Genomic DNA, 24,683 nt, shown 5'->3' with positions numbered 1-24,683 from the left:
CAAATACACTTTCCTAAGAGTGTTTTAAATTATTTTTATCATAAATAGATGTTGAATCTTATCAAATATGTTTTTCTGTATCAGTAAAAATAATTATAATTATTCTCAAGTTAGACAGTGTAGGGAGTTAATAGATTTTCTGATCAACTGGCCTTTTATTTCTGAGAAAAACTCTTTGTGAATATATAGATTTTTAAATACATTGTTAGATTTAGATAGCTAATATGTTATTTAGAACTTTTGCCCCATGTCCATTAGCTGAAAAATGTTTTTTTCTTATTTAATTTGAAGTCAAGATTACATTAGCCTCCCAAACATTTGGTTTTTCTCTACTTATAAAAGCCTCAGTCTATATAATGAGGACAGAGAAAAAGGGAAATTCTAAAAACAAGTCATGGGATTGTTATTTCTGTCATGATCCAGTTAGGAGATAGAACCTATACCAGTTTTTAAAAAAATTTTTTTAATGTTTATTTATTTTTGATAGAGAGAATCAGCAGGGCATCAGCAGGGAAGGGGAGAGAGAGGGAGACACAGAATTCAAAGCAGGCTCCAGGCTCTGAGCTGTCAGCACAGAGACCGACTAGGGGCCCGAACTCACAAGCTGTTGAGATCATGACCTGAGTCGAAGTCGGATGCTTAATCGACTGAACCACCCAGGCACCCCTATACCAGTTTTTTTTTTTTTTACAGAGAAAATTTAATAGAAAGAATAACATTATAAAATTTTAACTAGGTAATTGAAAGGAGAGTAGCAACTATAGGAAGCAGTTCTCACTCCTAAGTCTGGTAGGGGGGAAAGGGCATAGGTTGAGATTATTAAAACCTAGAAGCTGAGCTGTAACTCAGACCCCTGAAGAGTAGCCTGATACTTTGAAGGCTGACTCAGACCTCTTAGAAAGTGGCACTGCTAGGTTGGTGCTGTTGTCCCTTAAGAGTTGGTAGAATGGCAGTCACAGGAATAGTAAACGTATAGGAAATGTATGGGATGTAAATAAGAGGGAGTGAGTCCTTTCTTCCCCCTTCAGCTTTGCTGTCTCCCTCTAGAGCTTTGCTCTAACATTGGCAAAGCCTACCATGGAGCTGAAATGTAATTTGCAGTCTCAACTCCTTGTAGTGTTACAAAGCTGGGTATAGAAGCATGTTTTCAAGCTGAGAGTCAGTAATTTACTAAGTGGTACACCTGAAAGCTAAATTAGACAACACTCAAATAATCTCTCTGTGAGCTTCAAAAGAAGTCATATAGCAAATTAAATATTAAGAATGGAATGTTAGTGGGGCTCCTGGGTGGCTCAGTCAGTTGACTGTCCCAACTCTTGAAATCAGCTCAGGTCATGATCTTCCAGTTCATAGGATCAAGGCCTGCATTGGGCTCTGCACTGACAACGCAGAGTCTGCATGGGATTCTCTCTCTCCCCTCCTCTCTCTGCCCCTCCACTGCTCGTGTGCTCTTCCTCAAAATAAATAAGTAAACTTAAAAAAAAAGAAGAAGAATAGGGGCGCCTGGGTCGCTCAGTTGGTTAAGTGTCTGACTTTGGCTCAGGTCATAGATATCATGGTTCATGAGTTCGAGCCCTGCATTGGGCTCTGTGCTGACAGTTCAGAGACTGGAGCCTGCTTCAGATTCTGTGTTTCCCTCTCTCTCTGTGCCGCCCCCCCCCCCCCCCCCCGCTCACACTCTCTCTCTCCCTCAAAAATAAATAAACATAAAATAAAAAAAAACAAACAGAATGTTGGTAAAAATTCTGTGTTTTAAGTTTTCTCTAAGATGTAATCGTAACACTTTTATTAGGAAATAAGAAGGGTTAAAAAGAACTGCATTCAGCTCAACTAGTTGGATAAGAACAACAGAGTAAATCCAAAGGGGAGGAAAATTAAAAATATAAAGTTAGATTCAGTGGAATGAAAGAACAAAAAATTCATTCTTTGGAAAGAGTTTTAAGATTATAAAGTTAGACCAAGCACCAGTCAAGAGATAGGACCACATATTGGTGGTTTTGGTAAAAGAGAAAAGAAGGTACAAATGAAATATAGAGAGAACTAATAATACAAACCAAATAGAGAAAACAAACAAATGTTTCTCCTGGATGTTAAAAACCCTTTCTACGGAAGAATGATGTGGGATATCTATCTCACTGACTTACCTATATTTATTTCCTGGCAGCCTCATGATTGACTTTACTTTGATTAATTGTGCTCCATTAATGTAAATACATACATTAACATTTCTAGTATAACTACTAACATAATAGAAAAAGACTGTATAACTTCAAAACTAGTAGAAGGCAAAATGAAATGTGAAAAGAACAAAACAAAAATCAATCAGTCTGAAAGAATGCAAGAAAAAGAGTTGGTAGGGATTAGACGATAGCCATGTTAACATTAGACCAAGTAATTTTAAGACAAAAACCATTCCTGCAGATAAAGATGAGTACTACATACTGATAAAACCATTCAATTTATGAGGAAGGCATAACTGTTTTAAACCTGATGCAATTGATAGGGTAGCTTTGAAATGTATAAAGCAAAACTTTCTGTAACTACAAGGAGAAATGAACAGAATATCTGTTTTAGTGTGAGAGTTTTAATGCATCTCTGTCAATGGTTGAGGATAGAGAAGATTTGAATAACACAATCAACAGACTTGACATAATGGATATATATTTGGAACACTGAAACCAACAACAAACATATCTATTGAGACACACATAGAACATTTATGAATTTACAATTAAAAAAATTTCATTTAATATAGACCTTATTCTCTGGCCAAAATTCATTTAAGTTAAAATCAATAAATTAAACAATTTTATACTTTGGAAATTAGAAAATTCTAAATAATTCATTAGTGGAATTATAGTATGCAGATAAAAAGCTGTTTGGAATTGGACAATGCAACTATGTCAAATTGTGTGGTATATAGCTAAAGCAGTGCTTACAGGGAAATTTACAACCTGAAATTCTTATATAGGAAATAAAGAAAGGTTGAAAACTAATAAGCTGAGTATTGTTATTAGAAAATATTAAGCTTTAGGAAACAAATATTTAATACAGATAGGGCAGAAATGTATAGAAAAGGAAGGCAATTATAAGAGAGAAGTAGCGAGTTTTGTGTACCGTTCCATACTAACAGCATGCTCCCTTCCTTGCTACCTCTGCATGGTAATGGTGGGCTCTGAGGTTATCTCAGTCTCTGCTCAGCATCTCTTCTTGATCCTAGTACTTCATTGGAAGCTCATCTTGAGCAGATTGTTTACTTCTGTTTAAAAAAATAGTTCTTGGCTTTATTGCAGAGGGGAGGCAAAAACTTGCTGCAATTTTGCTCTAGATCCTAACTACTTGCATTTCTTAAATTACCCAAATCATCTTGCAGGGCATCACTCCTCTTATATTTGTTTCTTCTTACATTATCTCTGGTTCTTCTAGGTTGCTTTTTTTTTTTTCTATGTATTTTGTTCTTTATAGTGCTTGTTAGAAGATGTCCTTAGATATCTAGTGATCTTTGGGTGTTTTCTCATATTTGAAAGTGTTGCTACTAAAAATTGATTAGGTACTGTGAACTCTTGGAGCTTGTGAGCTTGTGGTCTTCTGTGTAGTGAGTTCTGCATGGGCCTTTTCCTTGAGTGCACCTTTGTCACTCTTAGCCTGGTACCTTTCCAGGAGAAGGATTTTTTGGCTTCACATGTGGGCAGGTATATCCTGACTGTAAACCCTAGGAACAGTGGGGAACAGCAGAATGGGTTTCTCTATGCAGTATGATTCCCTTGTCTTTAACTGTCCTTTGTGTCCCCTCAATTCAGAAATATTTTGTGTTGCTTAGAGAATATATCTTCAGATGTAGGGTACAGGGTACAGGAAAAGTCATCTGACTCCGTGAAATTGGGGAGGGGATCTTTATGATCTAACTACTTCCTAATAGACTTCTCTTCTAATCTTCCATTTTTCTGTTTCTAACCCTGACTTTTCTTTTTCTTTTTTTTTCTTTTTTTTTAGAAGTGATTTGTGCTGTCCTAAGTTTTTAGCTTTTTTGATTAAATTTGGGTGGGGTCAATAGGAAGGGCATCTGTGGCATAAATCTGGTTGCTCTCAGATTTTTTTTCATTGTATGCTTGTGTGTCAGCTTTCCTGGGTCAGTTATATTCAGTTACTGCTTATTCATTTGCTATCCAGCTTCTGAAATTTTGGTTGCTGTTACATTGTTTCCTCTCCTATTTGCCCTTCCAGGTTTATGTTACTTCATAAAAATCTCTTTACACTCATTGTAGTGGGGTTTTATTTAGGAGGAAGCAAAAGTAAGTGCTTGGATTTAATGTACTGTTTTTACTAACTTGATTGACTTTACCTCAAACCTTTATTTCAACTCTTGATTGATATGCACTCAGTAGTGGCTCACTTTCATCTTTTAATTTTAAATTTATTGGAGAATTAGTAGGTAGACTTCAGTATTTCTGTCTAGAGACTAAAGTAAATGATAAATCAAAGCCTGAACAATTCATTTTCTGCGCATGATTTATAATCTTAAAAAGCAAATAAAAAGAGAAGTTCTGAAAATATTTTTAGAAATGGTCAAATCATTGGTAAATATGTATTACCAATCATTTGGATATGTTAAGTTGTGCCGTGTTATTCACAGAATCAGTCTTTATATTTTACTCAAGTTTATTTATTTTGAGAGAGAGAGAGAGAGAGAGAGAGAGAGCGAGCAAGGGAAGGGGCAGAGAGAGAGGGAGAGAGAGAATCCAAAGCAAGCTCTGTGCTGTAAGCACAGAGCCCAGCACAGGGCTCAAACTCACAAACTGTGAGATCACGACCTGAGCCTAAATCAAGAGTTGGCTTCTTAACTGACTGAGCCATCCAGGTATCCCTGTTTTACTGTTTTTTAACTTTTGAAAACTCCAGTCTTTGTTCTTTGGCCTTTTCTGTCATTGGGAATTACTTCTTTTTTTCTTGCTATCTTCATAGATGTGGAATTTTTGCCAAATTCTAAATTCTGTAGTTTGCATTTGAAATTGCAGACATTTTGCCATGTTATAAGTATACAATTATGAATATTGCATATGCTTTTTTTTAAAAAACAAATTTAATGTTTTTTTCTGAGACACAGAGAGAAAGCACAAGTGGGGGATGTGCAGAGAGAGAGGGAGATGCAGAAGCCAAAGCAGGCTCCAGGCTCTGAGCTGTCATCATAGAGCCTGATACGGGGCTCGAATCCACAACCCCTGAGATCATAACCTGAGCCGAAGTCGGTCGCTTAACCGACTGAGCAACCTCTGTATAGGCTTTTTTTTAACTTAATTTTTTGAGAGAGAGAGAGAGAGAGAGAGAGAGATTGTGTGTGTGTGTGCAAGTGAACAAAAGCGGGGGAGGGGCAGAAGGAGAGGGAAGGGAAAAGGGAGACTCCTAAGTAGGCTCTCTACCCCTGCTGGAGCCCTACACGGGGCTCAAAGATCGTGACCTGAGGTAAAATCAAGAGTCAGATGCTCAACCGACTGAGCCACCCACGCACACCTGTACATACTTTTTAAAACTGTATGTTGTTTGTGTTTTCCGACTCTGTCGGATGAAAATAATTGGTTTTCTTTATTATCAAACTTTATGTTTACATGACATAAATTTGACAGGAAAATTATTTGACTACTTCTTTTGTTTAAGTTCTTAGTATCTCAGTAAGAGATACTAAAGAGTATCTCTTTAGATAAGAGTAAGAGTGAGGTATCTGGTTTAATTAAAAATATTGACAAAAATTGCTAAATAGCCATTTGAGACACGAAGAAGAGTCAGATTTTTCTGGTCTTTTGATTATTTACATCTATGTAAGATTCTGTAGGAATTGCTTAAGTTCTTTTGGGCACCTCACGTGCTGTTTAATATAACATAGCATGTTATTACTGCAGTATTGTCTATTTAGTTCAGTTTTTTAATGCTATTGTACCATTTAATTAAAATATGTGTTGGGCAGTGAAACAACCTAATTTAACACAAACTTTTATTTTTGTGTCAAGAGTTGTGAAGGGTCTGAGATTTTACCCTACTTGCAAGCTTTCCCAAGTACTTGCAGAAGATATGGTATTTATGGATCATGGAGGACAGAATATTATAGCAACAGAAGTAGCCACAACAGCAGCATTTGCACAGGTTCCTTGAGCCTCAGTTTTTACCGAGTGACACAAAGAAGAGGGCTGGGTGACTTCTGTTTCCAGACAAGACATTATAGGAAGAGAACCCTGAATTTAGGGAACCCAAATCTTTTGTAATAGACCGTAAACATGTCTCCCTTTTGCTTTGGAGGGAGATAATCTATCTTCGTGTGTACAGACATCCTTGAAAAGATATATCTGGAACAGAGGCAGTTAGTGCTTTTGCTCAAAAGATAAGCAGAAATGCGAGAGATGTGAAGATTTGTCTTCAGGATTTTGGAAGGCAGAAAAACCAAGTGGGTGTTTGTAAGATAGACCTAAGATGGCCTAAGACATTTGCTCTAGAAAATAATGATTTTTTTTTTTTTACATATATTTTCAGTTTCCTCTTGTGTAGCTATTTTTCCCATTTAGCTTACTATCTCAGAGTCTTCCATGAATATTAGACTTACACTGATAATTTCCTGGGAAAGATTACTGTAGATCTATTTTTTGAATGTCACTGAGGTATTTACTTTTTTCCTACTAATCAAAAGATACCTAGCTCTCTGTTTTGGGGAGTTTCTGTCTGCCTTCCTTGCATCATTGCTTCTGTTTCTCTGGAAAATTTCAAATAAATGAAAGCAAGTAAAATGATATTTATGGTATCATTTTAACTATGTAAAAAATTCACAGAGGCATAGCATTTCAGACGAAAGACCATTAAACATGATGGAACTAGCTAGTGTCCCAGGACAAGTTTGGTTATTCAGACTGGATTTCTAAGAGGTCTCTGAGACTAAAATTCTTCTAATTGGAATTTCATTGTTCACTGGAACATAAAAGTAGCATTTCATTAAAGACTCTATGGCAGAGAGCAGGTAGATAGGGACTTTGCTGCCTAAAGGTCTTTGCCACAGATCAGAGGGCTCTAAATCTGGCAACTAGTTGTGAAGGAAGGGGAATTAGAACATTTAGTCCTGTTAGTGTTGAAACTGCAAGCAAATAGCAAAAACAAAGAATTTGCATCTGTAACTTTACAGGTCAGCATGATCTCTTTTAAGTTATTCTTGATCTTTCTAAATTTGACTTGGTTAAACATCTTTTTGGCTACTGCAGTATTTTTTTTTAATTTTTTTTTTTTTAACGTTTATTTTTGAGACAGAGAGAGACAGAGCATGAACGGGGGAGGGTCAGAGAGAGGGAGACACAGAATCCGAAACAGGCTCCAGGCTCTGAGCTGTCAGCACAGAGCCCAACGCGGGGCTCAAACTCACGGGCTGTGAGATCATGACCTGAGCCGAAGTCAGCCGCTTAACCAACTGAGCCACCCAGTCGCCCCTGGCTACTGCAGTATTTTACTATTCTGATTCCACTCCTCTATCTCTTCTATTAATTCTTTTTTAAAATCATCATTTCTTTTTTTTTAATATGAAATTTATTGTCAAATTGGTTTCCATACAACACCCAGTGTTCATCCCAACAGGTGCCCTCCTCACCCAACCTCCCCTCCCTCCCACCCCCATCAACCCTCAGTTTATTCTCAGTTTTTAAGAGTCTCTTATGTTTAGGCTCTCTCCCTCTCTAACCTCTTTTATTTTTTCTCCTTCCCCTCCCCCATGGTCTTCTGTTAAGTTTCTCAGGATCCACATAAGAGTGAAAACATATGGTATCTGTCTTTCTCTGTATGACTTATTTCACTTAGCATAACACTCTCTAGTTCCATCCACGTTGCTACAAAAGGCCATATTTCATTCTTTCTCATTGCCACGTAGTATTCCATTGTGTATATAAACCACAATTTATTCATCAGTTGATGGACATTTAGGCTCTTTCCATCATTTGGCTATTGTTGAGAGTGCTACTATAAACATTGGGGTACAAGTGCCCCTATGCATCAGCACTCCTGTATCACTTGGGTAAATTCCTAGCAGTGCTATTGCTGGGTCATAGGGTAGATCTATTTTTAATTTTCTGAGGAACCTCCACACTGTTTTCCAGAGCGGCTGCACCAATTTGCATTCCCACCAACAGTGCAAGAGGGTTCCCGTTTCTCCACATCCTCTCCAGCATCTACAGTCTCCTGATTTGTTCATTTTGGCCAGTCTGACTGGCGTGAGGTGATATTTGAGTGTGGTTTTGATTTGTATTTCCCTGATGAGGAGTGATGTTAAGCATCTTTTCATGTGCCTGTTGGCCATCCAGATGTCTTCTTTAGAGAAGTGTCTATTCGTGTTTTCTGCCCATTTCTTCACTGGATTATTTGTTTTTCGGGTGTGGAGTTTGGTGAGCTCTTTATAGATTTTGGATTCTAGCCCTTTGTCTGATATGTCATTTGCAAATATGTTTTCCCATTCCGTTGGTTGCCTTATAGTTTTGTTGGTTGTTTCCTTTGCAGTGCAGAAGCTTTTTATCTTCATGAGGTCCTAGTAGTTCACTTTTGCTTTTAATTCCCTTGCTGTTGGAGATGTGTCAAGTAAGAAATTGCTGCTTCTGAGGTCAGAGAGGTCTTTTCCTGCTTTCTCCTCTAGGGTTTTGATGGTTTCCTGTCTCACATTCAGGTCCTTTATCCATTTTGAGTTTATTTTTGTGAATGGTGTGAGAAAGTGGTCTAGTTTCATCCTTCTGCATGTTGCTGTCCAGTTCTCCCAGCACCATTTGTTAAAGAGACTGTCTTTTTTCCATTGGATATTCTTTCCTGCTTTGTCAAAGATTAGTTGGCTATACTTTTGTGGGTCCAGTTATTTCTTATGCTTTTCAAATGATGGGCTTCCTTAAGATTGAGCCTTCAGCCCTCATTCTTCCATCCCTTGTTCCTTTCTAGCCTGTCTTTGTAAGTCTCTCCTATATAATTCGAGATCTTGTGTCTACACACACAGCTCTAAAGTCTCATTCTTTCTTGAGTTCCAAAACCACATTTCTGACTGCCAACTGAATATTTCCTTTAAGATATTCTGCCAATACCTTACAAAACCTATAACTCTGGATTGAATGTATTAATAAAAAGGGCAGAGGCAAGAGGTGTGTTATTTCCCAGGCTATTCTGATAAATCTTTATGGTCTTTTTTTGTAGATATTGTTTTGTAAATTTTATTTCATGTTTATAAAATATCTGTCTTTCAGATTTCATACCAGTTTGTCATATTTTTACTGCCCAAACTAAGCATTTGGATTTTTGCCTTCATCGCCCACATTTTTCAGTCATCTTCCTTATCCTTCTACCTTCATATACACACATAAACAAACGATTTGAAATGCTAGAAGTGTGAAGTTTGGGTTTATTATTATTTTTATTGGTAATGGTTCAGTCTGTATTTATGGGGTAGAAGATAAATCTTGTATTACTTTTCTCTTTGCAGGTCTCTATGCCTTACGGAGAGTCTTGAAGAAACAGCCTAATCTCTCTGATAGCAAGATGGCTGGGGTGGTGAAGATTACTCTGAATGATTTCTTACAAGGGATGAATGACGTCAGGCCCAGTGCTATGAGGGAAGTAGCAATCGATGTACCAAATGTAAGTCATTTGTACTCCCATGCTAGCCACACTGTTTAACTCTGAAAGAAACAGAGACTGCATAGAGACAATATACCCAGGCTAAACTTAAAAAAAAATTTTTTTTAATTGAAATTTTTATGGATGTAATTGGAGATTTAGTGCAGTTGTAAGAAATACTGTAGGGAGATCTTGTGTATTCTTCACTCACTTTCCCCCTGCGTGGTAACATCTTGCAAACAATTAGTACACTATCACAAGCAGGATATTCATGCTGATATAATCACTGATCTTATTCAGATTTCTAGTGTTACTTATTTGTGTGTGTGTGTGTGTGTGTGTGTGTGTGTGTGTGTGTGTTTAGTTCTGTGCAGTTTTATTACTTGCAAAGTTTTGTGTATCTGTCACTGGAATTGAGATATTGAATAGTTCCATCACCACAGTGATCTCTTGCTTTGCTCTTTCATAACCATACTAACCTTGTTCTGTACCTGTTTGTGAAATTCTGCCATTTTAGAAATGTTATATAAATCTAACTATACACTATACAGCCATTTGTTATTAGTTTTTTCCCATTTAGCATAATTCCAAGGAGATTCATCCAAGTTGTTATGTGCAACAATAGTTTGTTCTTTCTGTTGCTGAGTCATATTCCATGGTGTGGCTGTACCATAATTTGCTTAGTCATTCACCTGTTGAAGGACATCTGAGCTGTTTCCAGTTTAGGACAATTATGAATAAAGTTGCTATGAACATTCGTCTACAGGTATTGTGTAAATGTAAGTTTTTATTTCTCCAAAATCAATGCCCACGAGTGCAACTGCTGGGTTGTATGCTAATTGCATATTTAGTCTTATAAGAAAATGTCAACTAGGCTAATTTTAGAATAAAAAAAATCTTCAAGTTATGATGCCTGGTGTTTCCTCAGGTTCTTTTACATTTTCTCAATTATTGACATGCTTTGCACAGTTCACAATCAAATCACCATAAGGACATCAGAAGCTACCTTTTAAGGGGGGGGGGGGCGGGGATCATCTGTTACGTTCTCTTATCACCCAAGTAGGCCTAACATTCAGGAAAGAAATGTTTCTTTGAATATATTAATATTTGCAGAAAATGAGCATTGAAACAAAGCATTGATGGTGGGTCCTGCATTGTATTGGGGTAAGGGATGGGCTGTTAAAGTTGGCTTGATCATAAGGAGTGTTTATATCTTGGTATAGCTTGAGGAAAGTTTATAGATTGCTCTCTGACACTTTAGGAGAGCACTGATGGAAGAATGGAACTTTGTGACTACTCTTTCCCTTTGCTTCTATAATATCACCTCTTTAGTTTTTCTTTTTTGAGTTTGTCTTATTGCTTCTGAGATACTCCCTTGTAAAAGCTCACACGTTACAATTATTTAAAACTTAGAGCCGTATTAGAGAGTCAGACATAGTTTTGTACTCTTTTCCCCATTGTGTGTATATTAACAGTTCTCTTGGTCATTAACTAATGGTTTATAATTGCTGTAAGCTAAAACAAACAAAAAAACTGAGAGAGACTAAAAAGATACTAAGTCAATGGAATAGACTGTGTGGAACCATATAGTGGGGAGAGATCAATGGGTTTGTTTTCACTTTTTTTGTTGTTTTGTTCTTTTGGTTTTCACTTTTAAAGGGGACTGTTCCTTGGAAAATGTATTTTGTGGCCAAATATGTTTGGGAAGTACTGGTTTAAATGAAATCAGTTGTATTTCTTTGCTGCAGGACTTTTCAGGGTTTTTAAATATGAAGAAGTGTGAAAGAGAGCTATTATGGAAACTTATTTGGCCATGGACCATGTGGAGCAGATACTTTCTGCATTTTGCAATGTGGTAGATTGCATAAACTGACTACAGATTTTTCCCACCATTCTGTTTGCCCTTTTTGCACTGCAACTTTGTAGCTCCTACCATAAAAGAGATGGAGTCAGGTTTTCCACCCTTTGAATTTGTACTTGGCCATGTAACTTGCTTTGGCTAATAGGATATTGGCAATCATGATGCAAGCAGACTTGAAAGCACCTTGGGCTTGCCTTTTCTTGTGACTCTTGGAATCCCTGCATTAGTTATGCTATGATATCTGTACTTGTTTCCTGGAGGGTGAGATACCATGTGGAGCATAAGTGAGCCCTCTTAGCTGAGATTCCCTCCTTTCAGCCATCCTGCCAATTGTCAGACATGTGACAGACACAATGCTAGACTATCCCACCCCTACTGAAGTTTACCTAAACCAGAAAAACCACCCAGTTAACTCTTAGAATTGTCAGAAATATCAAATGTCTGTTTTTTTTGAGCCACTAAACTTTATGGTAGTTAGCAAAGGCTTAAGTGATGAAGATGCTTGTTTACTTCTTATAGAACACAATTGTTTTGTCAATTAAGGTGGAAAACAGTGCCCTCACTTAGGAATATCTCTAAGGACTAGCTTCTAGTTTAGGCAACTTAATGTGATTTTAAATGTTTTTTCGAAAACATTTTCAAATTCACTAATGAACTTACAGCTTTACTTTGGGTTCTACTATAGTTCTGTAGTAGAACATGCTAATTTAGTATGAATAATTTGACAAATGGAATTATGGAATAATTAATGATTGATGTTGGATTAGTAGAAGCTTTTCATTTCTTTGGAATTTATGGTCTAAAGTTTGGGCACATTGGTATGAATATCTTTACTTGTATTTATCTGTGTTTTGTTGGCTACTGTTACATAATGTAATGGGTCAAGTAAATGCATATTCATCAAATGCCACATGTGAAAATTTCGGGTGATAGGGTTATAAACCAGCTACACCATCCAAAAATACTTCAGTGTTTAAAAAAGTTTAGGAACTAGAGAAACATACAGTGAGGTTTTTAAATTTAAAATTACTGCCAATAGAGAATGTGTTTGAACAGTGGCTGTCCACTTTTGGAATTGCCGAACTGATTTATTCATCAGAGGAACTGATACTACAACTGCATTTTTAATTGCTCTAATGAGAGATTTTTTTTCCCCCTTTATTTTCTTCTGATACAGTATTTACAATCCATGGACTTGTGCCATTTTCTATTTGGCACTTTATTACTTGGCCTAAGGCCATGGTGTGCTGTGATGTTACTCATGAGCTCCAGGGTGATTAGCCCTGGTCAAAGTACTTTTTTACATTGCTTTTTATGCTCACTTCAGATTGTAAAAATTTTCCTGAGAAGTCAACATTTCTATAATTGGATTGCTAAAATTTTTCTCTTCTGCTTTCAGACTATCGCATATACGAAAATATCTCCAAATTATATCTGCAGAAGGTTTACTACTTACTTTGCTATAGAAAACCTGTTTCAAGCAGGTAGTTAATTGTGAACATTTTTTAAATAGTAAATTGAGCATTCAGCATCTTTTGTGAAAAGATTTCAGCGTGTGAGATTAAGACTTCTAAATCACACTTGCCTAGTTATATTTAAATTGAAAAGAAATGTCCTAAGGTGGGAATATTGCCAATTACAATGTAATTAATGCATTATTAATCAGGAGACCACAAGTGTTAGCTACTTACTGAAATGTAATGTTTCCTTTTTGTGGACTTTCTGAATTGGTGATTATACCAACTGGTGTATTAAAAGTCAAATGTATTTTACAATTAATTGGTAATTAAAATCAAATGTATTTCTTTACCACAGGAATCCTTAGAATCTTTGACTATGTCAGTGTGCATTTTGAAATTTTGGTTTTTCACCCAGAAATAACAACTGTTAATATTTTGTTATAATTCTAATAGTTTAAAATTTTTTTAAAGATTGTTTTTCTATGCATATAGATATTTTAATATAACTAATCTTAGAATATATAGTTTTACATTTTTCTTTTTTCACATAAAATTATATGGTAAACATTTTACTTTAAAATTTTTCAGCAAACGTCTTTTAAATGACTGTTTAATAGATTGTTATGTGGTAAACTGTAATTGTTTTATCCTTCTTCCATTCTAAAGAAAATCTGTTTATTTTTCCTGTTTTTTTCTAATATGGTTATATACACATTTATGTCCAAACCTTTGCGTTTATGTTTCCCAGAAGTGGAATTATCAGACAGAAATATGTGGTTTTAAAGTTTAAGGCAAATGTCATTAAGCTCTGTTTTTTTCTCCCCTCAGAAAGATTGTTTTAATTTATAATTATGTGATAAAAATTATGTGATAAAAATTTAAAATTATAAAGAGCTTAAATAAAGTCTTATTTTATTTTTACTTTAGTCCTTTTTTATTTGCCTGCCACTAGAATTTATTTTTCATTTTGAGGAATAATACTAGATAATCTTTGGGTAGGGACTTAAAATAAGAAAATAAAAACTATCAATTATATATCTTCTTCTTTCTATAAAAATTTTAGATTTTTAGATAATTGGTCTAAACTGGATGGCTTTTTAAGGGATTTTAAATTCTGTGAGAGCAGTTCTTATTTTTATCCTTTATATTTGTCCTACCACATAATAGATGTCCAATCAATATTTGCTGAATGGATAAGTGAACAACTATAATTCTCTTGGAAAAACAAAACAAAACAGATGGTCAATTTACATATATTTAAAGAGTATTGCATCCTTCTTCTGTACTAAAGCTTAATGTTTTTGTTTACCTTCATGTAACATTCTTCAGATTCTTCGTATTTTATAAAACAAGTGGTTTCTTTAGCGAATTTTAACCCTTACTGTTTATTCAGTGAATTTAACAATTTTGGAGTAAATATGCCTGTAATAGTGCTAAGTTGTCTGTTCTGGAAGGATACAGAATAGTCCTTTATATTTTCTACCAAAACATGTTGCTTTCTTGATGTATTAGAAATTCTTATTTTATTAAGATAAGCAAAAAAAAAAAAATGCTTTCAATAGTTGTATTTACATATTGTATTTACAGTAAGCCATTTTATATATACCATAGCAATTATCACTGGATCACTGGTAAATGGCATTCTGAACCAAATATATACAAATTGATTACCATCAAGTTTAATTCATTTATATATCTTAAATCATCCCCACCCCCAGGGTTTCCCTATTTCATTTTAGGTAGTTTTAGGTTGTTTCATTATTTGGAAATAATCCGTCTTTATGCTTTTGGTACTGCTTTTGGATTGCAGTTTTCAGAATTTGGACATTTGGTTCAGAATAAGTTATAAGTCAATAAAAAGAGAGGCCTCTACTTTCATTTGAACCCACTTTTTAAAAGCGAATTGTAACTAGAGCCTTAAGACTAAGTGTATTGCCTCAAACCTCTTTGTAAGCTTGGATCCAGATTAAGTTTATAGGTAGTCAGCAGTCAAATTGAGTGTATACCAAATGTCATTAGTTAAATAAACATACCTCATTTACTCCCATTTTAAATAGTAGCAAACTTAATTATATGAATAATCAAAAGACTGTTTCACTAATTACATATTCAAAATTGACTGGTGTATTTTCATTTGGCATCTTTTCAGATGAGAATAGAACATCAGAATGTGACAAGGCAGTTGAATTTCACAAGATGAGCTCATTAGCATTACTTTTCCTGTGCAGAGAGTTAAATAGTTTAATTGACCATAATTACATTTCATTCTTCATGTACCCTCAGGATAATTAGAAAGAATTTGAGTTTCTGTTCTTTAAAAACAGTACTGTATTCTATATGTTCTTTATTTTTAACAGATTCAAAGGATTGAGGGTTTCTGGGATGCTTTACTAAATAACAGATTGCTTTTTTTGGAATAGATACACAACCTGTGGAAATTCTATTAATTCCATATTGGTTCTTGGCAAGTCTTTTGAATTCAGTTTCTTTTGATTTTGCCTCTTGTTGTCTAGACAGAAGAGTGTCTTCTATCACTCCCAAGATCCCAGTCTTCCCTGCCAACTTCTCTTGTGCATTTTTATAGTTTTAAGTAATAACAATTGAACAGGAAAGCACATTTGGGAAAGTAGATTACTTTTAACCAGGAAATACTCTGTGCCAAAATCAAGATTGTAGTTTTAAGTGTATTAAATATTTTAGAAGTTTAACTCTTTCATTCCACTTTTCTTTTTATACCTTACTTTTCTCAGGCTTATAGTCTGTAGGAGACATGAGAGAGATAGAAAAGTTAGTCTGTAGGAGACATGAGAGAGCAGTTTCTGCTCTCAGCTCTGATTCTGGTTAACTTTGGTGAAATGAAAGACTTTTCCTGTCAGATTATAGAAGGAAAGCTCTTAATTTGCTGTTTTCTGATGCATGTCTTCTTTTGAATTTATAAATAATGTTGAGGTTATCATAGAGATATATGCTATACTTATATGTTATAGTTGGTCAATAAGAAATACTTGATGAGTGTTTGCTAAAAACACAGATTTTCATTTAGTGTAAAGGAACTCATTGGTAGTTAGTGTGGTTCTTCTGTGGTACTATACTTCTTTATTTCACCTTGTACAGATATGGAGTAATTATATACCATCTGATCATGCCCTTTAGTCCTTCCCATCTCTTCATTGAGTAATTTATCCAAAAGAAATTACTGATCTGGCTTAAAAGCCATCAGCATGACTACCAGTTGATCATCTTTAGAATGAAGTCTAAGCTCTTTAGTTTGGTATTTGTAACCTGCCTTGTGCCTCCTTAACTTTTTTCTAACATTATGCTCTCCTCTTGTTGAACCACTCCTGTTTTTGCATGTGTGGTCTTCTCTGCCTGGAAAATTGTCTTCTGACCTCTCAGTTACCAAAGATCTTGCAGTGTGATCCCTAACACACACCCACAAAATACACATATATGGCTTGTGGATATAATACACCTAATACACAAAATATGCATATATCCCTGTGAACCTTTTGTCTTGTTCATCTTTGTATCTCCATTGCTTGGCAAATGGTAACAACCAAATAATAAGAGTTTGTTAAATGACTGAATATTTTGTGAAGAATTTTGGTTCACAAATGTTCTTATTTCTTAGAAATAGTTCTTTTCCCTTCTATATAAGTATATATTCATATTTTGGTAACAGCTTTATTGAGGTCACATGTCACATGTCACATGTCAATTCAGTCATTTTTTAAAGGGCATATTTTGGTGGTCAAGTATATTTAAAGAGTTGTACAGCCATTACTGTAGTCAACTTTAGAACATCCTTTTATCATCCCCCAAAAGAAATGCTGTACCCTTTACCCATCATCTCCCAACCTGCCCATCCTCACCAGCCTGAGGCAAAGATTTATCTATTTTATATCCCTATAGATTTGCCTAATCTAGACATTTCATATAAATGGAATTATAAGATACTTGATTCTTTGTGACTGGCTTCTTTCACTAAGCATAAAATTTTCAAGGTTTATCCATGCATCATGTATCAGTACTTCATTCCTTTTTATTGCTAAGTAATATTCTGTTGTATGGATACTGCACGTTATGATTTATCTTTTCATTAGTTGATAGACATTGGGATTGCTTCTATCTTTTGACTCATAAATAAAGTTGAATTTGAACATTTATATATAAGTTTTTGTTTGAGCATCTGTTTTAATTCTTTTGGGTCTATATCTAGTAGTAGAATTGCTAGGTCGTTGGTAATTCTGTGTTTAACCTTTTGAGGAACTAACAGTTTTCCAAAGTGACTACCATTTTACATCCCCACCGGCAGTGTATGGAGAGTTCCTGTTTCTACATAACCTCATTAAAACTTACTATCTTTTTGGTTATAGCTATCCTAGTGGGTGTGAAATGATATCTCATTGTGATTTTTTATTTGCATTTCTTTAGTGACTAATGATACGAGCATCTTTTCATTTGCTTATTGGCCGTTGTGTGTATCTTCTTTGGAGAAATGTCTATTCAGATCCTTTGCCCCTTTTTAATTGGGTTATTTATTTGTCTTTTTATTATTGAGTAGTAAGAATTCTTATGTATTCTGGATACAAGTCCTTTATTAGATACATGATATCTGATATCAGATATGTATGATTTGTAATAGTTTATCTTATTCAGTGGGCTGCCTCTTTCATTTTCTTAATAGTGACCCTGGAAGCACAAGTTTTTAATTTTGATGAAGTCCAGTGCATCTGTTTTTTCTTTTCTTGTGTGTACTTCTGGTACCACATTTGAGAAACCATTGCCAAATCCAAGGTTGTGAAGATTTACCTTATATTTTAAGAGTTTATAGTTTTAGTTCTTACATTTAGGTCTTTGACTAACTCCCCCCCACCCCCGCCCCCCCAGGTAGGGTTAACCCTGCTCTTTTGTGTGTGATGGTAGCATTATAGAAACTACAATTATAGCTTGCAGTCAGGAGGACCATATATGAGAAAAGTGTTTTTTTTTTTAACCTGTGGTAAAATATACATAGCATAAAATTTGCCATTTTAACTATTTTTAAATGTATAATTTGGCCTCATTAAGTATGCTTACATTGCTGTGCAGTTATTACCACCATCCATCTCCAGATCTCCAGAAATTTTTCTTTTTCCCAAACTGAAACTCCATACCTATATTAAACAACTCTTTATTCCCTCCCTCACCATCAAGTATGATGGTAGTTTTTTTTTTTTTTTTTTTGGAAGTTCTTTATTAGGTGAAGTTCCTTTCTATTCCTATTCCTAGTTTGAAGAGAGAATTTTTTTTTTTTTTTTAAATCCAAAATGGTTGTTGAGTTCTGTTGAATGCATTTTCGGCATCGTAGAAATGATCATAATTTGTTTTTTTGTTTGTCAATACAGTGAATTACATTGATTTTCAGTGTTGAATCCATCTTGTATTTCTGGATGAATTCCACTCAAGTGGAATTGTGACATAGCACCCTTTTTATATATGTTCATGAGAGAGATTTGTCTGTAGTTTTTTTTTTTAAATGAAGTTTTTTGTCTGGTTTTGGTATTAGGGAAATGCTGGTATTATGGAATGAATTGGAACGTGGTCTCTCATCATTTATGTGTTGGAAGAAATTGTGTAAAATTAGTATTAATTCCTTAAATGTATTGCAATGAAACCATCTGGGTCTAGAATTTTAATTATTTGGAAGACTTAAGTACAATTTAATTTTTCAATAAATACAGACTATTCGAGTTTTTTGTTTTTTTCTTGAGTGAGTTTTGGTAGTTTGTATCTTTTAAGGAATTGGTCCATTTCGCTTTGTTGGATTGATGGAGTTAGTCATTCATAGTTTTCTCTTGTTATCATTTTACTGTCTACCAAATGAGTAGTGATGTCCTGTCTTTTATATCTCATATTGGTAATTTGTGTCTTTTTTCCGCCCCATGGTTAGTCTGACTGAAGGTCTATCAATTTTACTGATCTTTTCAAATTGTCAGTGTTGTGTTTCATTGTTTTTCTGGTTTTGATTTCACTTATTTCTACTCTCATCTTTATTTCCTTCCTTTTGTTAGCATGAGGCTTAATTTGTTCTTCTTTTTTTCTTAAGATAGGAATTGTGGTTAATAATTTTAGGTTTTCTTTTCTAATATAAGCTTTCAGTTGCTTTAAATGCATCCCACGTATTTGATATGTTGTATTTTATTTCCATTTAGTTCATAATATTTTTAAATTTCCCTTGAGACATCTTTAACTTATCACAGTCTACCTTCAAGTGATAATATATCATATGTATAGTATAATAAGAACCTTAAAACAGTTTACTTCCATCGCTCCCCTTCTGGCCTTTGTGCTGTTGTCATACATTTTACTTTCACATATTTTGTAAACCCCACAGTATATTGTCATCATTTTGCTCTAAATGGTATTTTCTTTTGAAGAGATTTAAAAGAAAAAAATCTTTATATTTATTCAATGTAGTTATCATTTCATCTTCTTTTGTCTTTTGTATAGATTCAGATTTCCATCTGGTATCATTTTCCTTCTTCCTAAAAGGCTTATTTAACATTTCCTGTAATGCAGGTGTGTTGGTCATGAATTATTCCAGTTTTCTTATGTCTGAAAAAAGGGGGTTTTTTTGTTTGTTTTACAAAGATACTTTCACGTTTTCACTGGATAAAGAATTTGGGTTGATAGTATCCTCCCTCCCCCCAAATTCTTTACTGTTTTTCCTCCACTCTTCTTTCTTGCAATATTTTTGAAAAGAAATTTGCTATCTCCATTTGCTTTGTTTTCCATATGTAATATATATTTTATTCTCTGGTTGCTTTTAATATTTTCTCTTTAGCATTGGTTTTAAGCAATTTAATTATGATGTGCCTTTGTAGCTTTCTTCATGTTTCATGTGCTGGTTCATTGATGGTCTTGTATGTATGGGTTTATAGTTTTAATCAAATTTGAAAAAAAAATTGGCCATTATTTCTTTAAATATTTAGTTTGTTTCTTGCCTGACTATCTCACTGGGGACTCAAAATATACATGTACATTTGTCTGCTTGAGATTGTCCCAAAGCTCAGTAATGCTAAGTCCATTTTTTTCTTTTCTTTTTCTCTTTGCTTTATTTTAGTTACTTTCTGTTGTTTTGCTTACCATTCTACTAACTTATTTGACCCCCCTGGAATTTCTAATCTGCTATAAGCGCTATCCATTGCATTTTTAAAATTATAGACATTAAATTAGCTTTCTTCTCTAGAAATTTGATTTTTATCCTTTTTATATTTTCTTCTTCTCTACTTAGTGTTTTTAGTGTTTCCTTTCTTTGAACATATGGAATACATTTAGAACAACTATTTTAATGTCTTTATTCGATCAACTATAATTTCTCAATCAGCTTCAACTTATTGATCTTTCTTCTTCTTATGGGCTGTATTTTCTTTGCATGCTTGTACTTTTTGATTAGATTCCAGAAATTTTGAATTTTACTTTGTTGGCAGCTGGATTATTTTTATATTTATAAAAATACTCCTAAAGTTTGTTCTGGGTGTGGTTAAATTACTTGGAAATAGTTTGATTATTGAGGTGGGGGTTCTTGCCTTTAAATTTCCTTAGGTGAGACCAGGGCAGTATTGTGTCTAGGGATAATTTTTCCCCACTACTGAGGTAGGATCATTTATCAATACTCTACCTAAAGCCCTGTGAATCACAACATCCCTGTTGAGGGCAGGCACTATTCCCTCTAATTCATTTGGGTCTCTGACCTCTTTCCACCACCATCCCTCCTCCAGCCTTATTTTGTTTTTCTCACATATACACAGATAACAGTACATATAAAGGAGACCCTCATCAGATTTCAGGTGTTCTCTCCCTGTGGACTTCTTTTGTCTGTAATCCTCTGCTCTGTGATACCCAGCCTCTTTGGCTTTCCCATACTTCTAGCTTTATCTTTTCATCTCTGGAGACAGCAGGTTCTGCCTGTGTTTTCCCTTCATTGCTGTAATCTGTGACCTTTTCCAGGCAACTGGTTGTGTGTAATCAGATAGTTGGTTTCCTTTCTCTCAAGGTGCATTGTCCTTTGTTGCCTGATGGCCAGTGTTCTGAGAGTTGATGCTTCATATATTTTGCCACTTTCTTTAGTTTTTTCTTTTTCAGACAGAAACGTAAATCTTATCCCTTTTACTCATTGGCCAGAAACAAAAGTGTCTTTTTGGCATTTTTTAAGTGTCCCTTATTTATAAAAAATTATATCCAAGCAACAGGGTGGGATGTATTCCAATGTCCCATGTTAAAATTGCTGTCAGAATTTCATGTACTTTTCAGAAAAATGCTTTGTAGTTTTTTATGTAGGTGTTTTTTTTTTTTTTTTTTTAAGTGTATTAAGAATGAACCTTCTGGTTTTGACCCAATAGAAAGACCAGTGCTGTAAGATGGAATGGGGTATGATGCTGAAGTGGGAAAAATATGGTAGATTGATTAAACTTAATCTGAAAATTAGCAGATATCTGAGAATTCCACTATAAGCCAGATAAATTAAAAAAAAAATAAATTTAAAGGCCTGAGATAAAAGGTTTTTTTTTTTTCTGCTGTCTAGAGCTATAGATGAGTACTAGGAGATAGGAGGGGAATATGTGAGAATGAGTTCTAGAGAAGTCTAAGCTGCTTATAATTTAATCATCAGTCTGTCTTTGTTGGGGAGCCCCAAGATCACTCTTTGGCTTGATTTACTAGAAGGACTAACTGGAGTCAAAAGCCATTATACTCATGCTTATGATTTATTACAGTGAAAGAATACAGATCAATATCAGCAAAGGGAAAAAAAGGCCCACAGGGTGAATTCAGAGAAATTAGGCACCAGCTTCTAGGTGTTCTCTCACAATGGAATCACATGGGAACATACTTAGTTCTACCTGAAACAATGTAACAATATATGTAAAGTGTTATTGACCAAGGAGAATCATATGGGTTTTGGTGTCTAGGGTTTTACTGGAGGTCAGCCATGTACTGTATATATAGCAACTCCACATCTGACCTTAGCTACTTAAATTCCAGCTTTTTTCAGGCCAAAAATTTAAGATGTTCTTAAATCACATTGTCAGGGTGAATTTATCTGGTCAAATAGGTACAGCATAGCCTAAGGCCTCACATACAAAAACATTCTTATCAGGGACGGTATTTAAAAGGCCCAGAGATTATCTCCCAGAAGGCTGTCATTGGCTGGAGTTTCTTTAGAATGGGTGGAGTTTGAGCAACCCAGGCCTTCTGAATTGTACCTTTTTGAACACTTACAACTTCTTCCATGCTTTATTTGGATTTCATTAGTTTTTTTCCTAATGGCTTTTGTCTATTTCAGGATTCCATCCAGGTTATCATGTCTCCTGGGCTTCCCTGGGCTGTAGCAGTGTTTATTCTTAGCTTGTTTTTGATGGCCCTGACAGTTTTGAGTATATTGTCAGGTCTTTTGAAAAATGTCCCTCAATTTGAGTTTGACTGATGTTTTTACTATGGTTAGGCTAGGATATGGGTTTTGGGGAGGAACACCACTGAGGTGAAATGCCATTCTCATCCCAGCTTAACAAGGATAAACGATTAACTTTGAACCTTTAATTATCTGATTTAAATATCCCTCAGCCCCTCATGAGTACTTAGCTAGATTTTAGGTGGATGTGCTGCTAACATGCAGAATTTGTTCTCAGTGGCTTTTCTTATCCATGTTTAATTATTATACTTCTTTGCTTTTTCAGTAGTGTCAAGATGTCTAATGTACACAACTTCAGATTTTCCTAGAGACAGCAAAGAAAGGAGGCCAGGAAGGAGAATAGTAACTGGTCAAGTCACAGATTAGGGAAGCTAAAATGGATCTCTTTTATCAGATTAGAATCTAGAGGAAAACTCTGGTCCATCAGTATGATTCTGCCATTATTATGTACATCTCTTCCTTCCTTCCCCAAAATGGACTAAAAGCCAGTATTAGAGGCTCCAAATGGTACAGCCTTATTCATTCTCTTACTTGTTTTTCATGTTCTTGCTTAAATAACCAGGTCTTCTAGAAAGCTATATTTGACTATCTAGGACCTTCCAGGCCTGTTACGTGTATTGTAGCATCCTATATATTTTGTTTGTTTTGTTTGTTTAGTCTTTAAATAATTATTAATGTATTTGTTTAATGTCTGCCTCTTCATCCAGACAGTGAGCTCAACTATGTAGAGACCATGTCAATCTTGTTTATTCTTCATACCTCATTCTATGTACCTACCTATATTCCTAGAGCCTGGGCAGACACTCCAAACATAACAAGCTTGTAAGTGGAATGAATATATCAGAGTGAATGAGTGAATAAATAAATAAGTGAATGTATATTTGATATTAAAACCTCTTCCTATAGGAGCGTGACTCTCTTGTTGATACCTGTAACACATGAACCCCCATACTTGTCAGAAGTTACTAAAAAAAAAATAGACAAATTTTACCCTAGGATAATTTTTGCTCAATGGTCTACCACATAGGTTTCCTTCTTATTAGTTCCTGAGACTTGTTTTACCTGTCTCACAGAACTCATCATATGCCTAAGATACATGTTTCATTTCTCTGGAAAACTTATTCCCCAGAATTGTCTTTATTTATTTATTTTTTTTTTACATTTATTTATTTTTGAGAGACAGAGCACAAGCAGAGGGGCAGAGAGAGAAGGAGACACAGAATCCGAAGCAGGCTTCAGGCTCCGAGCTGACAGCACGGAGCACAGATGCGGGGCTCGAACTCGCAAACCGTGAGATCATGACCTGAGCCTAAGTCGGACGCTCAACCGACTGAGCCACCTAGGCACCCCTCCCCAGAATTCTCTTATGGTATCTTTCAGGCCTGGTTCCCAAGTTGGTTCTATCCCACTAACATTCATATCGTCAGTTGTTACATGTAGCACATTCAGCATCCATTAGAAGCTTTGATTATAAGGTAACATCCTTTGTTCTTTTGCTAAATATTGACCATTAAGACTGTGCTGTGAGAATTATTTTCTAATGTCCCTTTTACTCTTTGTCAGGGCTTTCTTCTCATACCTGTTGCCTCAAGCCAGAATATCAATAGTAATTTTCTTTCCCCAATATCTTGGCACTCTGGCTAGCATTGGTTATTCTTCACCATGTGGGAACTTCCTTTTCTAGTCTGTATCTTAGGACACAGAGTTGAAGGTGCTTAGGAAAGTTGCTTATGTAAGTTTGCTCAGCTTTCTGACAGAAAGGGGCCTTCTCTCTTTGCTTCTATTTCAGAGATTTGGAGCATCTCTTTCGCCAGTCTTGGTAGGGGAGAATTTTTTTTTCTTTCCATATATGCAAAAATTTTTATTGTCAACCAACCATCAAAGAAGATCATAGGAAATGGTTTGAAATTATAATCCAACTATTTGGACATATCTGGGCTAGAAAATGTCATGCAAGGCATATGTATAGCCTTTGTACACTTTTATGTGTTAGCAACATTAGGTCTGACCACACATGCTGGTTTATTAACTCTCTCCTTTTTTCCCCATTTTACCTCCTACCAGCCCATCCCCCTATTTCTCTCTCTTAAGCTACTTTATTTTTATTTTATTTGTTTTTTATTAAAGGAATTTTTTTTTAATGTTTATTTATTTTAAGAGAGAGAGAGACAGAGACAGAGCGTGAGCAGGGGAGGGGGAGAGAGAAAGGGAGACACAGAATTCAAAGCAGGCTCCAGGCTCTGAGTTGTTAGCACAGAACTCGATACAGGGCTTGAACCCACGAACCATGAGATCATGACCT

General features: G+C 35.2%; 1 protein-coding gene across 9 annotated transcripts in view; it reads left to right on the top strand.

Moving 5' to 3' along the window:
* Positions 1-24,683, top strand: part of AFG2A (AFG2 AAA ATPase homolog A) — a 365,578-nt gene that overhangs the window by 45,460 nt on the left and 295,435 nt on the right. For all 9 annotated transcript variants that reach the window (XR_008296147.1, XM_027063957.2, XM_015074610.3 and 6 more), the window contains exon 10: positions 9,476-9,630. Coding sequence is in view for 8 of the 9 variants with exons in the window: in XM_027063957.2 (XP_026919758.1) it covers positions 9,476-9,630 (155 nt within the window). In the remaining variant the exon portion in view is untranslated. The remainder of the gene's footprint in view (positions 1-9,475; positions 9,631-24,683) is intronic.

This window comes from Acinonyx jubatus, chromosome B1 (assembly GCF_027475565.1).
Source record: "Acinonyx jubatus isolate Ajub_Pintada_27869175 chromosome B1, VMU_Ajub_asm_v1.0, whole genome shotgun sequence".
Taxonomy (NCBI): domain Eukaryota; kingdom Metazoa; phylum Chordata; class Mammalia; order Carnivora; family Felidae; genus Acinonyx; species Acinonyx jubatus.
This window is presented reverse-complemented; position numbering and strand designations above follow the sequence as displayed.